The sequence below is a fragment of the Dermacentor silvarum genome, chromosome 4, assembly GCF_013339745.2.
Source record: "Dermacentor silvarum isolate Dsil-2018 chromosome 4, BIME_Dsil_1.4, whole genome shotgun sequence".
In the NCBI taxonomy this organism is placed as follows: Eukaryota; Metazoa; Arthropoda; class Arachnida; order Ixodida; family Ixodidae; genus Dermacentor; species Dermacentor silvarum.
The window spans coordinates 82,997,657-83,014,761 of NC_051157.2; the positions used below are offsets into that span (position 1 = coordinate 82,997,657).

The 17,105-nt window shown below is 45.1% G+C and overlaps 1 protein-coding gene across 1 annotated transcript in view; it reads left to right on the forward strand.

Moving 5' to 3' along the window:
- Positions 1-2,834: 2,834 nt before the first annotated feature.
- LOC119450314 (sodium- and chloride-dependent glycine transporter 1) overlaps positions 2,835-17,105 on the forward strand; it is a 122,902-nt gene continuing 108,631 nt past the window's right edge. The window contains exon 1 of the mRNA XM_037713739.2: positions 2,835-4,216. Coding sequence (XP_037569667.1) covers positions 4,106-4,216 — 111 coding nt within the window. The 5' untranslated portion in view covers positions 2,835-4,105. The remainder of the gene's footprint in view (positions 4,217-17,105) is intronic.

Here is a 17,105-nt window from a genome sequence, read left to right on the forward strand (position 1 = left end):
GCTAACCTACCACAGTGATTGTCTTGTGAAGTCTCCGTTGCCTCCATCAATGCGACGAATATTAAATCGTGCCACCGTATATTAAAATCAAATGCATGGGATCGCTCATTATTACAGCGTAACCTCGTGTATTAAAATAACGTTGCAGGGATCTCGCTGATGATCACCTGGTATGGCAAGCTATTACATTCTACCCAGACAGATGTAGGGAGCACAAGCCACATCGTGTCGTCGAAGGTTGTGCGCGATTCCACCCATGTTCTACACCACCAAACTGGTCCTTGCCTTCATCCTCGCTGTACGCTCCTTCTCATTCGACACTTGCTCAGAGCAGAAAAATCAGGACTCTTGAATATTGGTTTTGTGCCTCTCTTTTTCCCTTTTTTTTCTATTTACCTTGTCGTCTTTTAAAGAGCAACTTCAACAGTCGGCACGGAAGCTGCAGCAGCATACGAGAGAAGCAAGCTCACTCGATTCCCGCTATATCTTTGTGGCACAGGCTCGCAGTGGGGAGGAGGGGGAGGGGGAAGGAGTGGGGAGGGGAGAAGGGTTGCAGCCCATACGCAGCGTTGCTCCTAACGTCCGTAAACAAATCCCGTGTGCTGTGCACGTCCACAGAGACCGTCCGATGGTGCGAGATGTGAAGTGTAGTGTTTTGTCGTGCGCTCCGTGTTCCTAGGCTATCGCAGCTCTCCGGTGCTCGTGATGCGGCGTCTTTGACGTTTGTGGGCTATTTGGCGGACTCGTCGAAGCGAGAAATCTCGTTTAGTCTTTCCTCTCTCTTCTTTTTTTTTCTACTTGAAGAAAAGAAAAGAAAAATCGTAATAAGATGGTCTTTGGCTTCACACTTCCAGAAGCAACACGCTCGGAGAACAAATTAGGGAGGGCTTGCAGCTTCTTTTGCGAGAATAATCCCGCCATTCACTCCAGCATTTAAAGTCGTCGTACTCTCATATTCAGTACTAAGGCTGATACTGTTTGCGACCAAGCAGAGCTAACCGTACTCGCAGGGGAGTATGTAAGCTTTCGAGGGTGGAGTTAGGTATAAGCCAGGCAGTTACTCGTGCAGAAGGAGCTGTCAGCCCGGCATTTGCTGCGTCTAAAAGCGCCTAGAAGTGGTAATGTAAGCTTCACGGAACAATTCATCCTAACTCACTAGTAAACCGCTCAATTTAGGCAAGACATGTCTATGGAAATACAAGTGTTACTCTTCCTTCTTGAGGAAAAAATTAAGTTTCAGCAATTTCTAACCCAAGCTTATTATATCTTACGGACGCTGCGCCCGTCTTTTAGCCCCTATGCTTGATTTTGCTTAAGCAGACTGTCATCTAAGTCGTCAAATGATGTGGTGGTTTTCGCCCCCCCCCCCCCCCCCTTAAGGAGACGTCTTCTATGTATGCTATGAAGTTTCACTCTCTCTCTCCAGCATTTGCAATCAAAGATACCGGAAAAATTTCGTTAATCCATTTCTTTCGCACATAGGCTTTCCCCAACAAGGAATCATTAACCTCCGTCACGCTTAAACACTAACATTATATTCATTCTGTAATCATAAAGACCAAATCCGACTAATTATCTGCGTGTTAAAGATTATCCTTTACTTGCGAACTCCTTGCGCAATATGTTGCCTCATATAAGTAGTCGTCACTGTTTGTACGTATGCAAGGTATATGAAGTGTGAAGAGAAACGTTAAACTCTAATACAATTCGCCCTTACGCAGTGTTGTATGGACAAAAAAGAAAAACTGTTGACAGGCCCATAAACCCAAGGACGTGAAGCCGCAGTTGGTTGGCATATCGTAGTTTTTATTACGAGTTTACACATATTTACACCTCCTATGATTACATAATACAGGCAGAGACACAAGGAACTTCTTTCAGTTTTTATAACTCTATAAAAACACAAAACATAGAAGTAGATCAGACGATGCACGACTGTGGGTATGATCTGTCCTGCCTGCGTGTTCCGGCTCTGTGTAATTAATCCCTGCATGGCACTTCAGACCAAATATACATCCTAGATTCCGTTTCCTATAATTGATGCACCTTCCTTAATAACAGTACGAGTGTCCTCTGTACGCTCGGACTCGTCTTCGGACGCCTCGATAACGGATACCCAGGACCGCGAAATCGGTTTGTGTGTCTGGGCACGCTTGCTGCGCGCTCGATTCTGCTGCTCGATTATTTAATTTTTTTTTTCTCTTCGTTCACCGCAGCGAGGATGCAAATTGAAAGAGGGCCAAGATCACACCTGCGATGACGACGCCTCTCCTCCTCCGTTGTGGTACTGCCTTACATGCGTCCCGCTTTCCGCTGCGGCCAGCATACTCACGCCCTCGTTTCTTGCGCTCCTCTCCCGCCTCCACTCTCCTTCTCACTCTCTTTGGGCCTCTCCTCTTTCCCTCTTTTCTCCCTTCGTTCAAGCAGCTCTCAGACGTCCATTCCGAATCACGAGAACTCAACGTTTCCCCTCCGCTATCTCAGCGCAGTTTCCTTCGGTCGCGTTTCTTTATCTTGTACGTGGGTTCTCCCTCGAGCGACTCACTCGCTGCCCGTCGAATTTGTAAGTGTGCGAGGAGAAGAGAGATTATAGGGTTGGGAAAAGAGAGCGTCGCAGGGCGAGCGGGAGAGGACGCGTGGCGCCAGGCATGTGATGCGCGAGAGGGAAAAACCAAATAAAAAAGGCCGCATCCGATGAGGATCGGAGAGGCTGAGAGAAAGTGAACGGGCGCCTCGATGCCAGCGCCACTAGGGTCTCGCCGGCGCGAGGGAGCTCAGCTCTGGCTCGACGCCTGCGCCGCCACGCGGGAGCAGCTCTCAGTGCCGCCGGTAGCGCAGTCCGTGTAAACACCGAAAGAACAACCGCTTCACTGTGTTCCGCAGCTTCTCGTCGTCTTCGTCATCCTCTCGAACCCCGCGCGGCCTTCGACCGCACCAGCGTTGTGGCTTGTCCTTCACCGGGTGTGCAAAGCGGCGGTCTTTCTCGTAGTTGAGCCAATCATCGGAGGCAGCCGTCGCGGAGGTGGACTCGTCGCCTAGCCGTGCTGCCAATCTGTCTCTCGTGGACAATGCGTGTCGTCGTGATGGCCCCCCGGCGTCTAGATGCTGTCAAAGACCGCTTGCTGCCACCTGTTTGAGTAGCCCCGGCTAGCTGGCTAGCTGTCGAGCTCCGTCTAGCTCATTTCGAAGCGGCACTTCTCCATCCGGGAAGACCGCCTAGGGCTTGGCCGGCAGGTTAGAGCAGCGCGTCGTCGTAATAGGTACGCCCGCGCGGAACCCGACTCTCGAGATGTTACGCAAGAGTGAGGTCGCCCTAATGCCCATCCACCTGGCGTCGCATCTAAGTTGATGCTCGGCTAAAAGCTCAGCCGTCGTCACCGTTCTTGTATAGGTATTAGCAGCATCAACTTGTCACCAGTGCTCGGTGTCATCAGGGTCGAATCTACTGTACCTCCGTCATCCGCGCGTTTGTTGTGTGTCATACTCATTTCGCCACGTGTCTTACCTCCGACATCGTCACCACACATCTGCTGGCAGAGTCATCGTTCCTTATCATTGCTCGTAAGCTGGATTTTCGGTGGCATTAGTCACTCGTCGAAGGCTGGACCTTCTTCGTTCGAACGGGTCTTCCATTCATCTGAAGAAAAGCTTCGGGCGTGAAGCCACGTCGTTTGTTCATATCTTAACAGCATCTCTTTTCGACCGTTCACTCGTTCTCTTGAGGGACGCTTCTTGTGATGGAGTATCGTTTCGTGAAGTGAGTGCAAAGTAATAGTCGTACCATAGCTCTGTCTGCATTTATAGCTTCGGTGAAATAATTTTGTGGGCCTCAATTCGTTTCGTTTGTAAAGGGTGACGTACACCGACGTTTTACGCATTCGTCAGCTATCGTGGTCACTAGTTCTTCTTATTGTAGTCGTCTCGTATAGCCGGCCACTACGCGGTCCTTCTTGTTCTTTTCTTTTTTCACGCCACCACGCACTTTGAGCGTTGCTTCGTCAGCTCAGCAACGTCACAGCGGGTCATTGTTAAGCATCAACGACTGCTCAAGTGATCGTCGAGCTGCGCGTCGCCCCTGGTACTTCGGGCTGTCAACACCACCACCATGGCAAAGAAAGTCAACGTGCCGTCACAGCTCAAGCCCCACAAGCAGCAGTTCCCGAGAAGTGTGTCAGCCAGCAGCAGCGTCTACATCTTGTCTGCGAATGTCCCCACGGTAAGCGTCATACACTCCTCGGATATCCGCGCGCTTTTCGTCGAGCCACGTGATCATGCCGGGCACGCTCGTTTTGACTGCATAACTTGTTTTTATTTATTTCGTTAGCGCGAACATGCACACACATTCACGTTACCATGTCCAGTTTAAAGGAGCTTAGCTGAGACAACTTCTTAACGTTAGCGGTTGTCTTCTTGCATTCGCATTCCCGCCATTCACTAAGCTTTCAATTGTGCACGGCCTTTCACTTTAATTTAGTTGAGGTGCTAATAACAAATTTCAACTTTGTCTCCCCTCTGTGCGCTCTTGCAAATTGGCTCATAGTTAAGAAACAAACGACACATGATTTTGTTGTTGTTGTTGCTAGCGCTGCGTAATCTGGAATTCTGCACGTCATCTAGAAGCACGTAACGCATGAGACAGCGTGAACTATTGTTTAGCTCTGTTTTTTATTTATCATTAGGACAAAGCCACTGCATTTAGACGATTCCTCCGTAACTTTTACGTGTCAGTTCGTACGAAGTTTTTTTTTATTTCTCGAGAGCTCACAAAAAAATACCGATCCTCCGCTCATTCCTGTAGGTACTTATGTCGTTGAATGTTCTCCGGGTTTTTCTTTCTCACTGTACTGTTCTTGAATTGTCTATCAGCTTTTCAACTGGAGTGATAGCTGCCTTGTCCTTCACTCACTGTTATTGTATTCTGGCGCCCAACTTCCTTGGCATATCGGTTTCTTTATCACAGTGTATGCATGAATAAGTCTTAAACGCCAACTTCGACATATGTTACTTTGAATGATAATGTTAACCATGATAACGTAGCAACTTTTCGATTTTTAAGATAGCACGCGTATTTTTTTTTCATTCTGGGTGGACAAATTCTTCATATGGTGCCGTCATTCTTTTCTTCATTTTTTATTTTTTTTAAATTTTTGTTCAGTCTTGATGTTTTCCACAATTCACATGATCATTCTAATATGCTTAATTTCTTTCTCAGCCACAATTTAGTGTCTCTTGCTTCACAGTCCAACAGTGTGTTGATAGGAAAAACAAGTTCATCGCTCTGGTATCGTTAACTACTACGGCAATGTAAAGAGACAACCCGTGCCTTAGTCGAACGCGTATCTGGTGATCACAAGATATCTACTGGCACCTATCTAAACTAGAAATTGATTGCAAGTGTCGTCCGGGGATATGGTGCGTTTGTTCTTGTCATCCGCTCACGATTAACAGATGTTATTTTGATGCTAGTGTATTTTGCTGTGCTACATATACTCCGTCTGGCTACCCGATTATCGCAGTAGCTGTTTTATTTCTCTTTGTGTTAGTACCTCTGCTCGAAATTATAACTCTGCTCCACCCGCAACGGTTTCATCGATCATGCTTCTCCGACGCTTCTAGCTTGAGTGAGGGAAAGTGGTCCCGATTACCAGAATTCGTGTGTACTACATGGCATCTAGGTTAAAGAACATATATTGTGACTATATTTTGCTACGCGTGATGACCGCTGATTAATGCGGCATTTTGAGTTATGTGGTACTCTTTTCGCGTTAGCAATGAAGCGTTATGACGAACCCTTTTTCTACCACTATGTTCACAAATAGAAGGTAATGGGAACAGCTGAGTTCCCTGTGACACGTCAGATGCTATATAAAGTGACTTTCCTTGGCTGCCTTTCTGTACGTTCTAATATCACGGATAAATAAAGCGGTGATTTATAAAGTGACCATAAGCACATGGTATTTTACCACGGCACTATTTCTGAGTACGACAGTAGCAATGATTGTTCGGTTATGTTCAATGGCTTGTCATAAACGTAAGGCAGGACGCATCTTGTCCTGCGCATAGAGGGCTGCACTTTTTTTTTCTCCATTGTATGGCTTCACGTATATTCGCAAAACTTGTAGTTCACTAACTGGCAGTAAATTTTGTGAGTGCGTTGTTTCGTTTGCCAACACTGACGTGCGATGTTTAAGTAACCGAAAACGCTGACACTCTGTAAACTTTCCCAACTAATGGAAATTCAGGCCTCTTTCATGAAGGGACATTGTTGGAGTATGAAATGCTTCAGTGTACTCAAAAGAATAACTTTGAGAAAGTAATGAAACCGTTCACAATTTTGTTGAAGCTGATATGCTTCGAACCGAGTTATTACGCCATCAGCTTTTGTTTGCCGACATTATCCTCTTTCTATTAGTCTCCTGCCGCAAGAATGTTACATGTTAATAATGTGATTTTCTTCATTAGTATTTGTTACTCAGATATTTTCAAATGGATGAACAGGCCCTAAGTATAAAAATGAAACTATTTTAATTGTATGACACAGTAACTCAACCTGGTTTCTTTCGTGGTAATGCCCCCTTTTTGATGTCATTATAGAAAAACGTGGTTATTTAATCACCGCTCTCAATTGCGCATCATTATCATCTCCGCCTCGATGCTCGTAAGGTTTTCTTCGTATCCCAGTTAGGTCATGTTTACTGAAAATTGAATTTTGTTACATCGCATGTGAAGGAAGAATGTAATAGCGTTAAATGACTTGCCGGTGAAAGACACATTTGTCTTATGGACAATGACGTGAAAGAGTATATGAAACTGCATAGCCATATTCTTTGCGAACACGTAGTTCACTGTACCATGGTTTCGACCCATATTTTTTTTTTTTTACAATGAAAATAAAGGAAAGATAATATCCACCCTATACTGGTCATGGCTACTGCTTTTCGCGTAGTAGTAACAATATTATTTTTTTTTAATTTTCTAAGAAGACACAACGTCATATGGTCAAAGATCTACAGCGTACAGTCCTGTACACACACACGAACACATATAAAGAAAAGGCGAAGACAAGTCGCACCACACTGAGCCCCTACATATACGCGTATACTGAGATCCAAATAGAAGCACGAGGCCGCGATGCAATCTGGAATGAGCAGGCTATATGCAGGATACTTGTTTTTGGAGAAACTAAGCACAAACTACGAGCAGTTCAGGCTTAAACTTGCAATATTTCCAAGTAGTATTTTGTAATTTTACATTGTTCTGTGCAAAGAGCAATGACGCATCTATTAGTTTAAGCAAGAAAATTTAGACTCCCAGAAGCCACTCCAAATACAATGTCATTATTCCTTGAAAGGCGCTGTGAGCGTCTGGTTTAGTGAGTGGGGAGTAGGGTGTAAAGTGTGCACTGTGTGTATTTTCCTAGTGATCCATCGTTATAATCGCAGTTGCGTCAGAAATGAGTCGCTGTCACCTATAACGACAATTTGAATAGGTCACGTTTCACCTCACCGTCGGCCTGCACGCCATATAGAGACCAACAGCTCCGCAAGCTTGAACAGAAATTCCTTAACACATGACGCTTATTACTACATGGATTCTCGCTTTCTTCTTTACGCTATGACCTCACTTAAATTTTAATAATTGCACTTATGAATGAATGAATGAATGAATGAATGAATGAATGAATGAATGAATGAATGAATTTTAAGGTGGTCATGAGACGACGTGGTAGCAAGCTTAAATTTATTTTTCGCGTGCTGTTTTTTTTTTTAACATGCACAGGAACCTTGTTAAAGGAACATTCTTCCATTTCACGACCATCAGAATGCGGCATCCAGTGCCGACAATCAATTCCGTAGCTGGGTGCAAAGAAGCAGTATGCCACACAAACTGCACCACCATGTACGTTTAAATGAATGAATGAATGAATGAATGAATGAATGAATGAATGAATGAATGAATGAATGGATGAATGAATTCTAGGGCTCAACAGGTCAATATTATAACTCCACCTGTCATGTGAGACGTTTAGACGCGCCCGGTCAATACAACATGAGCCCACCCAGCTTGAAAAGGTTGTCTGCATCCGCTCAGACATGTGACAAGCATCTCAGATACACTCGCATGTTACGAGTGTATTGAATTCACTTCTGAGGTGCTTGTCACATTCTATTCCGATGCCCTTCGGAGTGTTCTCTTATACATTTTGTTGTTCCGCAGAAAAAAACTGAATGTCCGTGTAGTTGGTGCCTCCACGAAGTGAAACCGTGCAATAATATATGTTGGTCCCGTGCATCAGATAGCCTTAATTCCAGACTGCGTGGTCAGGCTGAGGAAATGTGCAGCTTTATCCCAGATTGGGTCAGTAATCTTTTGGCGCCGACTATGCCATAGATGAACAGGAAGATCATGCTTTTTGCGAATGCGATTGCCAAATAGGGTCGGAAGTTGCGACCTATGCAAACGATCATATCTGTAAATGCTAGCAGGTCAATGTGAAATGGCTGGAGCTCGGTTTCGCAGGGCTGTTCTCTTCTCGAAAAAATTATCTTAAGAACAAATGCCGCAAATTCGAATTACAACCAAGATTATAGCAGAGACGTCAGTCACCTGTAAAGAGCTCCTACAATTGAAAACCTTTTCTAAATGCTGCCTCAGGTTTCTGACAATTTTCATTTGGAATAGAACAGGTAGTTTAGTAATCAAATGGGTGTATTATAACGAATGAGTTCATTAGAGAGAAAACACAGTTGAAACACAGCATGCCACGTTCAGTGAACTAATGATGAGAATCAATAGGATTACAGACTTTTGGGCTAGTTTGTTTGAAGCAGTTGTTGGGACCATAGCGCTGAGGTGACGCGGACAAGGAATAGCGACAAGGACAGTGGGTATAGGACAAGGTTAGCACCCATCCTTGTCCTTGTCCGCGTCTCCTGAGTCCTATGGTCCCAAGAAACTCCAGCACCAGCTAGCACCTCACTAGGCAACGAACACCATGATCATATCCAACGTGAACTGCAATTTAGCAGAAAAGGCGAACGAAAACATTTCGAAGTACTACAGCATGAAGCAATCATACCAAACGTACCCAGTAAACACCCCCCCCCCCCCACCCGCACCAAAAAAAAAACCGAAAAAAAAAAACCCAGAAAGAACGAAATAAAACGGAAGACACTGGCTTCTGTCGATAACGACCGCCCCGTTAGTTAGATTGCTGCTGCTCATTCTCTCAGCAGCACTTTTGTAATCTCGGGGAACGCATCTCAGGGAGCCGCGCAAGAAACCGTTACATAACATCTCTTATGTGCCAGCAGGTCGATAATGCGATCAACTTCAGTCGAGTGCTCCTGCGAATTGATGCTTGCGACAATCGCAGCATAGAAATTTCGTGCGGGGATGAAACGCTTGCGTTGCGTTGCGTGCTACTGACTCTGAGTTCTTCACAGTCACGTCAATGCCTGCTTACTGTCCTCGGACTGCACGTGTTATGCATGCCTAAGAATTTTCATCTGAAGCAGACAAACAGGCTTTGGTCAAATGTGGCGCGGCCGCGTTTTCGCTTTAACAAGGCTCCTTCTCATTCTTTCTCTAAGAGCTGTATAGCTTTGTCCCCGTGCTCTCTGGGGATAACACGTTTTCATCAAATTTGTTTCACACATGGAAAGCGTGTTTGTCAGCAAACTGAGCGATAAGTACCTCAGCATCAAAAAAAGAAGAAAAGGAAAGACACCACGCTAAATTGTCTATTAAGCGTTGCAGGTGGGGCGACGTACTTTTGCGACATTTCAATAGCGATGCTGACTTTAGCTTTAAAAGTTTCTTTTTTTTTTTCTAAATGAAACAACGTTGTTGTTGTATTCATTCATTCGTTCGTTCATTCGTTCCTTCGTTTCTATTGTTATCTGGTTATTATGGACTTTTTATACTTTTAAGGAAATCAAGGAAAGCTATTTATCAAGGTGTATGATATGAAAAAAAATGAGGGCTTGTGCTCGCAGGTAACATTTTATGCTGGAACACAGATGCCAATCAATCGTGACGTCGGACATAGTGAAGTCGGACGTAGCGAAGGTGGCCGGCTATTGGCAAACACTGCCTTCAAAGGAAAAAAGCTTTGTGGATTTGGTCCCGCTTCTCTGGAGTGCTAAGACACGCGTTGCCGCCAATCATCCAAGCTGTTGCACTCTTGCTGTGCCGCAGTGACTTCGATAACAAAGGAGATACTTCGCGTAACCATTCATAGACATCGCGGAAGGTTTGTTTCATCTATTAATACAGTCGATAACAGTAGGCCTACTTTCGCTTATATGTTGCATGCCTCTCCGCCAAGTGAGACAGTGTTTGGATGCGGTAGGTGCATCTAGCTTTACGCATAGCCGGATATTGTGTTACCTGATAGCCCATTTCATGTAGCACGACGTCCCTATACCTACGCCAAGTGTTAATAACCCCAAAAGCAAACAACTCGGCATACAAACTTCACCAGCCAGCAGCCATTGATACGCTAGCGTTACGGTCTCTTGTATTGTTGTCTCTCATTTCTCAGTAGGGCTAAACTCGCTCTCCTGGTACTTTTGACTCAGACACCACAACATAACCTGAGTGCAACTGCTGCGTTTTAGTCAAGTACTTCAAGTTTCAGTGGCGCGAAGGAGAAAAGAAGTGCCTAGATGGGTCTAATTAGCAGAGAGCGTGCCGTCAGATGGCACTTGGCACTGGTTTGGTGCCGCTGAAGAGGCACGCAACGCGGTGTTCAGGCTAAATTCCCTGTGTTCCCTGTCTGATCTTATTGCGAAAAGACAGCGCGAAGACAGGGCACTGACGGCAAGAAGCTGGCACAGCGAAGCGCTGAACTAATAACCATTGCCTGATTGTTTTTCGGCTCCTTATTACATAACGAAGTGCACACGCAACCAGAAAGGAAACAAACTACGCTTGAAAAAAAAATGTACCTTCCAACCCAAGTGAACACAATTCCTGCCTGATTATTTTTTTACTCCGTCCAACTTTTGCTGCTAGGCCGAAGCAATTTCTTCATCGCCGATATCGAATAACATACTTTCACGTTTTGCCTTATAGCTAAGGCTTACGATTGCCTACCCCTACCCCCCCCCCCCCCCCGGCCCTCAAATTTTTTTTATGTACATATATTTATTTTGTTTTGTTCCTCTTTACTTATTTAGCTCTAAAAGGTGCCGTGAAGCTCAGATAATTCCCTCTCGAACCCTGTTGTTATCTCTGTTTGAAAAGAGGAGTAATACCTGTGCTAAACACAGTGTCCTGTCGCCATTTTTACTCAAAACAATTTTGTTGTTGGAAGAGAATGGGCGGACTGCACGAATCTTCTGTTTCGTAAGTGCTATTTTACCATTGGTCGCTCGTCTTCACTAAAGATAGTCAAGCGTCAGGATTGGCTGGAATTTCCTCTCTTAAAAAATTGTATAGCGTAAGACCTTTTTGTAAATACGGTCCAAACGATGATCTGGTAACTTATCGGCATTTTATTTATTTGTTTCGTTTAAGCTAGACTTAACATGCGTCAGCGTCCGTCAACAACGCGTTTGTCGTGAACCTATTGACCCACTGACGTCACGCGCGGGGATTTTCCGGGCCCATGATTGGCACGGGGTGACAAACGCGTCACTGCGCATCCTCAGAAATCCAGCCACCCGACAGATGTTTTAGTACTATTTGAATTCTTTGTTGCTGTTTTAATCGTCTACATTTTGATCTGCTTCTTATATATACAAAGCTTCGTCGTCATTTTTGCCAGATCAAACGGGGGTGTCTGCTTTGCCAAGAGAGACGCGGGACACGGTGGCTGGCACAACCTTGATTCAAGGAGTTGCCGCTTATCTCTGCTCAGCCGGCGGTATGATGCACGGCGTCCCCTAAATTAGAACCACGCCTCCTCTCTGCCCCTGTCGCCGTTTCGTCCCCTGGCACTAAGCCATGTTTCTAATTCTAAATTCTCAGTATACTTTCTTTTGCGCTTTCTTTTCTCGTTGACGTCGCTTGATGAACTGTGTTTTCTTTCTCTCTCTCTTCATTTTGCATTTCTTTCTTAGATATACGACGAGCTTTGAGTACCGTATACTGTTAGAAACGCGTGTCTTTGGTAACCGGCGCTAGTTTGACCGATCTGTCTGTGTTTAAGCGCTCATCACGGCCAGTTGTCTCCCAGGCTTTGTCTAACGCTCCTACGTCTCGCCAATTTAGTTTTTTTTTTTCTTTTTCTTCTCTGACCTTGGCAGTGAACTTGGCTCGGAGTGGAATCAGTGTACGAGTATCTATTTAAGGGCGCTTAACGCAGGCGCCCTTAAGATAGCATTGTCACGGTGCACGTCACGTTACAAGCCAGAGGACAGTTCCTGTTAGGCGCGTGAACTATGGCTATGCAAATATATACAATCGTGCGTTCTTCAGATGGGGAGGGCGAGGCAGTGGGATAAGATTGAAAAAAGCGCGGAGTCGCTTGCCGGACGGGACACGGGGATCTCTGGCAGCTGATAAAATGTCTTGCTGATAATTATGGTTGTTTGGTGTATACAAATCAATAATGCATATCGAACACACATGGTGGAACCTGTGAAGCGAATCTTCAGCGAGAGCGATAGAGGCAGGGAGGTCAACCCGATGAGCATCCGGTTTGCTACCCAACACTTGGGGTAAGAGAAAGGAGGAAGAGAAATATGGAGAGAGGGAGCACAGAGTGCACGTGGGATGACGCACAGGGACGCTATACGAGTGCACGAATCGCTTTTTGTGCCAGTGACAGGTGTAGCCACTGTCCGAGTATCTTTGACTCGGAGAACGGTCTCGAGTCCAGTCGGTTTAAAGTTGTCCTAAGAGAGAGGCGTTGTAAGTTTCTGTTCAGCAAAGCTGTTAATGAAACGCTGTACAACTAAGTGTGATGCGTACAACAGTCTTTATTTCCATCCAATGAGACGCGCAATATCATGGAATAGTTAATGTTTACCCACCGCACAGGCCACAACTTTATTCTCATCCAATGTTCACGTTTATGCACTACACTGCTCACAAGCCATGCTGGAATGAAAACAGAACTTCACATGGATGAACACTCTGAGACGTCGGCTCAGCAATGTCACGAGGACCAAAGCGATACGATGCCCGTAGAAGGGCACATGGTGACGAGAGGTGCATGCTTATACAAGTACGGTACATCTATAAATACATATAAGGATTCTATAGATCTGTGGTAACAGTGGCACAGTACCCATTCTGCAAGATTATTCAGCAAGAATGGGCACATACAATGTGGCACATAACCCAATGGCTCAAAAAGGGAGCAACATAAATGGAAGAAAATTATGAAAATCAAAGAGGCTATTGAATTAGTGCGCTATTTCATTAAGAGGTATCTGTGCTTTTAAATACATATATGACTCGGCAATATATGTACAGGTTTTATATCATGGCGCATTGTTTTATTACCGATAACAAAGTTTCAGTCATTGAAACTAATTTGTCGGTCCTGGAGCATGGGTCACGTGTATATCAGGCAGGAAACCGAGGACGAAACACCAGCGACCGACAACCCACGCCACACACCGGGGCAGCAAGCAAGGAAAGCTTCGCTTTAAAGTGACACTGATATTTCATATAAAGCGGATGATGCATTTTTACGAGCTTCTGTAAACTTTGAGGATATTTAATTCGAAGGGTATTTGGGTCGGGTTCACAATTTTTTTTTTTTTTTCTGAAGGACTTGCTCCTTCCTTTCGCGTTGGGCCTTTTGTCAGCAGCATACCCTTGATTGACAAGTTCCTACTATGAAGATGCGACTTCTACGCAGCTCTACAAAAGCGTATTTTAATCCCGACAGTAAGTAGCAAGTGTCTTACTTATTTGCCAATTTGTGCTTGATGCACGTATTATTCAAAGCAAGGGAGCAGACACCGAAATCCCGGGTGTAGTACGTCCTAAAGGTATTCATTAAAGTCCATTTCCGGTTTATAGTAATCAGCATTACAACTGCGTCGTTGTCTCCAAATCGCTTGTTAAAGCATGTGCTAATCCCACTGATCATCATTTACCGCGCTTCCTAAGCAATAATCCTTGACCTGCACAATGAACTAGCTTGTTCATTCGTAATGCAAGAAGCCTCACTAACAAATATTCGAGCTTCGCTTCTTTGGTTGCGTCACATTCCCCGCATGTAGTTGGTGTCACTGAGACCTGGTTGCATAGTGATATCTATGACATCAGTCTGCTTCATTCACACATGACATTAGTATTGGTCTTGATTTAGGACATCAAGTCGGTGTTTTGTTCATAGATTTTGTCAACAGCTTTCGATACTGTAACACGCTATTTTATAAGCTCAACATTATCCTTAACAATTATTTTCTTGTATGCTGGATCCGTAGTTTTCTTCGGAGTGGCTCACCAGTATGTTTCTTTTATATCATGCAATTCCCCAGATGCATCAGTATCTTCCCGTGTACCCCAGTTTTCTGTCCTTGGGCCTTTGCTTGTCTTGCTTTACATAAATAATATAACCCACTCTGTTTCGGTAAATATTCGCTTTTACACTGACGAGTGTATTTTCTAGAATCTCATTACAACAGCTAACGATCACAACAGTCTCAATAACTCATCTTCAATATTTGGCAGATAGTGTGAGCTCTGGCAAATTAACATTAACTTCCAAAAAAAAAAGAACAGTTGTCATGTCAATTTACAAGCGCACTTATTCCACCTATTTAGGCTACTGCTAGCCCAGAATATAAGCACATAGGCCTCCTTTTAACTTCGAGATTATCCTGGTCAGAACATAAGCGCATGACTTGCGACAAAGCGTTGAAAACATTTGGTTACCTAGGCTGAGCACTAAATGTAGCTCGCGAAGAAACTAAACTAATAAAATATAAATACACTCGTAAGACATCTTCCTTAATGTGACGCTACTATATGGATCCCTTACAAAATTTCCGACATAATCAAAATTGAATCTGATCAGAAGAAAGCTATTTGTTTCATATATCGCTCCTACGATAGAAACTTTTCATCCTCATTTCATCTGGATGTACTAGGTTTTGCTCCTCTTTCCCACCGACGTCACATTGCATTTCTCAAATTTCTACCTTCCTTGTTTTACTCACCAAGTTGCAGCTGCCCTGACATCTATCTGTCACGTACTGATCTGTATTTTACGCTCGCGATAAGACATTCAAACACAGTTTTCTTCTTAAGGCTATTGAACACTGGAATGATACACCCGCGGATTGTTTACCCTTGAAGGAATTCCTGAATGCTACTGGGTGCTTTCTATAACCACTTTTCCTATGCATGCTTTGTATTTTAATGTTCTGTACCGATTTCATGACTTGCATGATTACATGTGTATGTTTTCCCCCCACCCCTGCGATAGCCTCATTACGGGCTGCAGTTGCAGTATCGTAACATAAATAAATAAATAAATAAATAAATAAATAAATAAATAAATAAATAAATAAATAAATAAATAAATAAATAAATAAATAAATAAATAAATAAATAAATACCCTGTCAGAGTTAAGCATAGAAAAGCCACGGCGATGTGCACGCCCGAGTAATTCCCGAGGAGTGTTTCATTGCAGAATTGCTGGGCGAGGAAATACAAAGCACTCCAGAAATTTTCTACCTATAGAAAAAGGAACCGGCGGGATATTATCTCTTCTTTAAGGTCGAAAATCCTTCGGAGAGCCCCATGTCTGCTTATATGAGCCTTCCAGTGCAAGGCTTGTCTTCGAGTCTACCTCTTAGTACATAGAGCGGCAGGGCAAAGAAGGAGTGACAGCGCAAATTGTTTCCTCCAGGCTCGGCCGTATAACTGGCGTAAAGGACGCACCACCTAGTCATTTCCGCCTCATTTTATTATTTTTTCGGCTTTAAAGTAACCGCGACGGAGACGGAGAAAAGACACACGGAAAGAAAAAAGAAAAGAAAAAGAACAGCACGAACAGACACACACATAAGGACTGCGAAGTAGTCTCTTCGTCGTCGTTTTCTCGGGTCGAGTGTCCTTCATCAACAATGGGGAAAAGGCTCTGGGGAGGAACGACATCAAGCCGCGAGACCCGCAGACGCCGAATCCCCGGCGAGAGGGCGGCGATGGAGCTGGCCGCCGGGCCGGCCGGCGGGATAGACAGACACAAGAGCAGCGAGTCGAAAGAACGACTCCGCTTCGAACGAACGGGGAAGCAACACGAAACAAAGCGAGAACATACCTCTTTCTTTTTCCCTATTCGTTCCTTCCTGACTTTTCTCGCTTCCTCGCCTTTTTCTCCTTCGTTTTTTTTTAACGGTTTCCTACCCTATATTTTTTATTTCTTCATTCCGCTTTGACAGCGTTTTCGTTGTTTCTCTGCTGCGCGTGGGCTCCCGCGCGCAGCGCGGGCCTCTTCCTCTTTTTCCTTTTTTTTTCTTCCCTCGGTTGCTCTCCATCCTCCTCTTGTGCAGCCTCTCGTGCGAGTCCCGGTAGGGCCGCGGCCACTGTCTCGCCTCGCTCCCGAGGTTGGACGGCCGGCCTTGAGGGAAAAATTCCACCGCGTCACGTGTGCTCCGCCGCCACGGGGAGAGCAACAAGCCCTCCTCCTCTTGCACTGAATCCAGAGAGCCGTTGCCATGGCGACCGCCTCTTCTGCGTCCTTTCCCTTCCACCTTTCTTCCTCCTCCCTCTCCCGGCACAGTTCTCTCGAGCCAACCTCTTTTCCCTCGCCCCTCCGCGAGCGTCTGTCGCTCCCTGGAGCCGGTGGCCACGGAGGTCGCGACGAAATACAATTTTCAAGTTCGTTTTACTTGTTCGCAGTCGGTCGCCCGAGGACGGGAGGAAAGCGCGGCAGGCGAGGAGGCATCGTGAAGAGAGGAAGCCTGGCTGACCTCTGGCGGTTCGACTTCTGCGAGCACGAAGAGAGAATCGTAGCGGGGAAGGGGACTCGCGTCGGTCTTATACCTCGCATAATAACAGAGAAGCGATGCGATGCCCGAACGAGCTTAGCTAGCCGCGGCGCTATATGGTCTACCCATCCCAGCGTTCAATCGTTATTTTGTGTGCTGTGCTTGTTCAACTTGTGCTCGTATGCGACGCTACCTTTCTC